At 49.8% G+C, this 5,688-nt stretch overlaps 2 protein-coding genes across 2 annotated transcripts; one reads left to right on the forward strand and one right to left on the reverse strand.

The window, feature by feature from the left end:
• Window positions 1–335: 335 nt before the first annotated feature.
• ETH_00018415 (uncharacterized protein) lies at window positions 336–956 on the reverse strand (the record flags this gene model as incomplete). The annotated part of the gene is made up of 1 exon (XM_013380466.1): window positions 336–956. The coding sequence occupies one exon, from the start codon at window positions 954–956 to the stop codon at window positions 336–338; it is 621 nt and encodes a 206-aa protein (XP_013235920.1).
• Window positions 957–1,093: 137 nt separating this feature from the next.
• Window positions 1,094–4,529, forward strand: ETH_00018420 (uncharacterized protein; the record flags this gene model as incomplete). The annotated part of the gene is made up of 6 exons (XM_013380467.1): window positions 1,094–1,261; window positions 1,567–1,625; window positions 2,527–2,589; window positions 3,337–3,528; window positions 4,015–4,118; window positions 4,348–4,529. 6 exons carry the CDS (start codon window positions 1,094–1,096, stop codon window positions 4,527–4,529), a joined length of 768 nt encoding a protein of 255 aa, XP_013235921.1.
• Between the last annotated feature and the right edge of the window lie 1,159 nt (window positions 4,530–5,688).

The following is a 5,688-nucleotide window of genomic DNA, read 5'->3' on the forward strand; positions in this document are numbered from 1 at the left end:
TGCAGTTCCTCGCTGCTCCCTTTTGCTGCTCCAGTCATGTTAGCCAAAAGCTTTGCTGCCACAATTTGCTGCTGCTGTCGTTGCTGCTGCTGCTGCAGTCTCTTTGGCACCCAAGTTTCCCAAGGCCCTCATCTTGGGGTTAGAGATTCGTGAGAAGGTTAGTTTTGCTGCTGCTGCTGTTGTTGCTGTTGCTGCTGTTGCTGCTGCTGGAGCTGTGGCTGCTGCTACTGTTGCTGCTGCTTTTGTTGCTGCTGCTACTGCCGCTGCTGGTGCTGTTGCTCTTGCTGCTACTGTTTTTGGTGCGTCTGCTGCTGTCTCTGGCTGTGATATTCATTTCATCTTGCTGCTGCTGCTGCTGCTGCTTCTGCTGCTGCTGCTGTTTGTGTATCACTTGTGCTGCTGCTTGCGACGTGCTGCTGCTGATACCGCGGCGCCTGGTGACTGTGATGTGCTGCTGATGCTGCTACTGCTGCTGCTGCTGATGCTGCTACTGCTGCTGCTGCTGCTGCTGCTGCCTGCAGGTGACGAATTACGTTGGAGAGAGAATAAAGGCCTTGAGAGAAGAGCACAAAGCGGAAGGACTTGTGAGCAGCAGCAGCAACAGCAGCAACAGCGTCATCAGCAGCAGCAACAGTAGCAGCAACAGCAGTAGCAGCAGCAGCAGTTGAGACAGCAGCTGCGATAGGGAGAGATATAGCAAAGAGTGCGACGGTGGCTGCAGCAGGCCGTGCTGCTGCTTTTGCTACTGCTGCTGTTGCTGCTGCTGCTGGTGTTTCTGTTTCTTTTGCTGTTGCTACCCCCTTTGAACTCATTGTGAGTTGCTGCTGCTGCTGTTGCTGCTGCTGCTGCAGTACCAAAATGTGGCCGTCATCCGCACAAATGCTTCGAAGTTTTTGCTGAACTATTTCAGAAAAGGACAGGTAATGCTGCTTCTGCTGCTGCTGCTGCTGCTGCATTTGTTGCTGCTGCGTCTGCTGCTGCTGCTGCTTATACTGCTGCCGTATCTGCTGCTGCTGCAGCAGCCGCCAGTACTGCTGCTGCTGCTGCTGCTAGCTGGTGCAATCGCAGCCGGTGCAACTTGTCTTTGAGAAGCATGGTAGCAGCAGCAGCAGCAGCAGCAGCGGCAGCAGCAGCAGCAGCAGCAGCAGCGGCAGCAGAAGAAGCAGCAGCAGCAGCAGACGCAGCAGCAGCAAATGCAGCAGCAGCAGCAGCAGCAGAAGCAGCATTACCGGGGGTACCGAGCTCGAATTCACTGGCCGTCGTTATACACTAAACCCTACCGCAAGAAACTGTTGAGATGACAGTTTTGAAGTGGCTGTTTTGTGGATAGTACTGCAGCGGCTGCATTTGCTGCTGCTGCTGCTACCGCAACTGCTGCCGCAGTTTGCTGCTGCTGCTGTTCTGTTTCTTCTCGTTGTCTCTGCTGCTATATTTTTTGCTGCTGCTGTTGCTGTTCCTATTGCTGCTTCTGCTGCATTGGTTGCTGCTATTGCTTCTGCTGCATTTGATAATCCTGTTGCTGCTGCTGCTGCATTGCTGCTGCTGCTGCGTTTGCTGCTGCTGCAGCACACCCTTGCTGACTCTTTATGCGTATGTGCTGAAGCCCGGAGGACTTATCTACACAGGTGCGACTGCTGCTGCTGCTGCTGCTGCTGCTGCCGGTGGTGCTGCTGCCGGTGGTATCCGTGCTGCTGCAGCACTGCTGCTGCAACACTGCTGCTGCAGCACTGCTGCTGCAGCACTGCTGCTGCAGCACTGCTGCTGCAGCACTGCTGCAGCAGCTTGCTTTGCTGCTTCTTGCTGAGTCAGCAGGCCAGACGAGCTGCTGCTGCTAGCGCTGCTGTCGCTGCAGCTGCCCTTCCTGCGGCATGTGCTCTACCTGTTGCTGCTGCTGCTGCTGCTGCTGCTGCAGTGACGGACGTGGAAGCTGTGCACGAATGGATGGTGCATGCGCTGCGCTGCCATCCCCTTTTTGCTGCTCTCGATTTAAAAGAATTAAAAGATGATTGCTGCCTTGCTGCAATTCTAAGCGACACAGAAGAAGGCATGAAGGTCAGCGTTTGCTGCTGCTGCTGCAGTGCTGCTGCTGCTGCAGTTCTGCTGCTGCTGCTGTTGCTACAGTGCTGAGGTTGCTGCAGTGCTGGTGTTGCTGCAGTGCTGGTGCTGCTGCTGCTGGTGTTGCTGCAGTGCTGGTGCTGCTGCTGTTGCTGCTGCAGTGCTGGTGCTGCTGCTGTTGCTGCTGTAGTGCAGGTGCTGTTGCTGCTGTGCTTGTGCTGCTGTGCGGGCACTGCTGCTGCTGCTGCTGCTGCTGTGAACATGCTACTGACGCTGATGCTGCGGTTGCTGCTACTGCTGCTGCTGCTACTTCTTTTCAATCCCATTTCTTAATTTCCTTTATTTGATGGAACAAAACAGCAAATTGTCCTTTATTACCATTATATTTTTTTCTTTTTTCATTTATTTATTTATTTATTTAGTTATTTATTTATTTATATAAATTGTTGTTTTGGATGTTTTGCTGCGCAGGCCAAAAGAGAAGGCAGGGCTTCATACACTGCAGTCTTCAGGCGCCTTTAGCCGCCCTCGAGGGTTTAGGGTTTAGGGTTTAGGGTTTAGGGTATAGGGTTTGCTGCGGCCCTGAAGGCGTGGGGCCCTTCGCCGCGCAGCTGAGCATCTTGGCTTCTTTTTTATCTTTTTACTTTATTTATTTATTTATTCATTTTATTATTTTATTATTTTATTTATTTTATTTATTTATTATCATTTATTATTGTATCATTAATTAACTAATTAATTTATTTATTTATTTAAGAGGTGCTCAACGAGTTACTGGCCAGCGTTTGTTGCGCAGCCGCGACCTCAAACCCCAAACCCCAAACCCTAAACCCTAAACCCTAGGCCTGAGATGCACACGGTCAGGCTCTGAAGTGACTGTGCCGAAACGCCAAACCCTAAACCCTAATCAGCCGAGGGCTGGACGCTAAACCCTAAACCCTATTGTGGCTCCTCGGGTCTTCAGACACTATCTTAGGGTTTAGGGTTTAGGGTTTAGAAATTAGAGGCAAAATCGACGCTGCATTGTTATATTGATTCACTTTCAGATCAAAGGAAACTGCTGCTACTACCTGTTGCTGCTGCTGCTGCTGCTGCTCTCATATTGGGGGTCCCCTGGGGGCCCCCTGGGGGCCCCCAGGGGGCCCCCCAGGGTATTAAAGCCTGCTGCATCATTCATGCTGCATTTATTTTGTTTTTCCTCTTACTTTAGTGTTTTGTTTCAAAGATATAGTGTGTAAGGACACTGGAATAAGGGTTTAGGGTTTAGGGTTTGGGGTTTAGTGGTTGGGGCTCAAGACTCACAGGGCTTCAAGCAGCAACGGCAGCAGCAGCAGCAAAGCCATCAGCAGCTGCAACAACAACAGCAAAGTTATGGTCATTATCAGCGTCAGCAGCAACAAAGCCATCAGCAGCAGCAGCAGCAGCAGCAACCCCAGCAGCAGCAGCAACAGCTGCAGCAGAAGCAGCACACTTGTGCGTTCTCTCCCGCATGGCCTTACATTTCCAGGACCCCTAGGGTTTAGGGTTTAGGGTTTATGATCGAGGGTTTTCAGTTTGGGGCCTAGGGGTTAGGGCTTAGGGTTTAGGGTTTAGGGTTTAGGGTTTAGGGTTTAGGGTTTAGGGTTTAGGGCGATGGCCTCGCGGCGGCGCGTGGAGCGGCTGCTGCTGTGCGGGGGCTGGCCTTTATCTGGAGTTGAATTTTTAAAGTTCGAATTGAAGGCCCCAGCTCACAAACACAAGCTCTACAGGCGAGCTAGGGTTTAGGGTTTGGGGTTTAGGGTTTAGGGTTTAGGGTTTAGGGTTTGGGGTTTGTGGACTGGGGTTTGGGGTCTGGAGTTTGGGGTTTAGGGTTGGCGATTTGGTGTTTAGGGTTGGGGGCTTGGAGTTTAGGGTTGGAGATTTGCGCTTTAGGGTTTAGGGTTTAGGGTTTAGGGTTTAGGGTTTAGGGTTTGTTTGCAGTGAGTTTGCCAAAGGGTTTCTGCCTGGCCTTCGACTGGCGAATCCGAAAACGAAATTTCTTCTGTTTGAAGGAGCAAAGCGAAACTCCCTTTCATTAGGCCTCGGTGAGGGTTTAGGGTTTAGGGTTTAGGGTTTAGGGTTTAGGGTTTAGGGTTTAGGGTTTAGGGTTTGGAGTTCGCCTTGAGGGGCTCCCTGGTGCCAGTGGCAGAGGCTGAAGTTGGCTCCAGGAGTTTTTCGTTGCTGCTGCAGCTAATCTCGACTGTGCTGCTGCTGCTGCCGTTGCTGCTGCTGCTGCTGCTTCTGCTGCTTCTGCTGCTGCTGCTGCTGCTGCAGGAGACGAGGGAGCCTCTGTTTACATTAATTTGGATTTGTACGAAAAGCCTCACCCGCTGATGCAGCGGCTGCTGGACCTTCAAGCCATTGCTGCAACAGCAGCAAACAGCAGCAGCAGCAGCAGCAGAAGGCAGGAGCAGCAGCAGCAGCAGCAGCAGCAGCAAGGGTCTCCTGTGGGCTGAAGAGTGCGGGGGGGTTATTTCGAGGGTCTATAAGAAACAGCTTGAGCCGGAATGCCCTTTCAAACCCTAAACCCTTGTAAACCCTAAACCCTTGTAAACCCTAAGCCCTCATCTCGTTAAACCCTAGGAAGCCTCAAACCCTGGGGAGCCCCAAACCTGGTAAACCCTAAACCCTAAGCCCTCCTTGTGCCGGCTGGCTTCCTCCGTTAAGTCTGACGGCAGGCCCCCGAACAGACGCTGGGGTTTAGGGTTTACTAGGGTTTAGGGTTTAAGTTTTAGGGTCTGGGGTTTAGGGTTTAGGGTCTAGGGTTTAGGGTTTAGGGTTTAGGCTTTAAAGGTCGAGGGCTCGGTTCCCGGTGTTTTTTTGACATTTTTGAATCTTTTTTGATTCTCTTTTTTTGATCTTTTACTTTTATTCTAATTGTATTTATTTTTAATTTTAAATTAATTCGTTTGATTTGATTGATTTTAGATTAGTTAATTTAAAAAAACCGATTTGAATTTAATTAATTTCATTGACTTATTTTAAAATTGAAAAAAATTGAAAAAGTCTTTTCTATTTTGCAGCAGCAAAAGCTCCGTTCGAATTAGCCCGAAGCCCAAAATCAGCTTTTTGATTTTTTATTTTCTTTTTATATTTATTTTTAATTTGTTTAATTTTGCTTTTCATTTCAATTTTGATTTCATCTTTAATTTTAATTACTTGATTTGCGTTTATTTATTTTATTTCTCAACCCTGAGAAAAAGCTTGGCGTTTGTAAACCCTAAAAAAGGGTTTAGGGTTCGTGAACCCTAAAAAAGGGTTTAGGGTTCATAAACCCTAAAAAAAGGGTTTAGGGGGTTTGGAATAGCTCGGGCTGGTTTTTGAGCCCCTGGAGAATCTCGGAAGTGTAGGAACGAGTGACTGCAGCAAGCGCTGTTTTAGCTTCGGAAGTCACTTTGCATTTAATTGCTTGAATTATTTGAAGAGGTCCGGGGTTTTGGACCTTGGCAATAAAAGAAAGGGTTTTGGCGTCAGTGATTTCAACCCCCAGCAGCAAAACCCCGTAGGCTGCGCAGTCGTCCGCGAGCGCCTTGAGCTGCTGCAGCAGTTGCTGGTGCTGCGCTGCAGCAGCAGCAGCAGCAGCAGCGCCAGCAGCAGCAGCAGTAGCAGCATTAG

Source organism: Eimeria tenella, genomic scaffold (assembly GCF_000499545.2).
Source record: "Eimeria tenella Houghton genomic scaffold, Eth_scaff652, whole genome shotgun sequence".
Taxonomy (NCBI): domain Eukaryota; phylum Apicomplexa; class Conoidasida; order Eucoccidiorida; family Eimeriidae; genus Eimeria; species Eimeria tenella.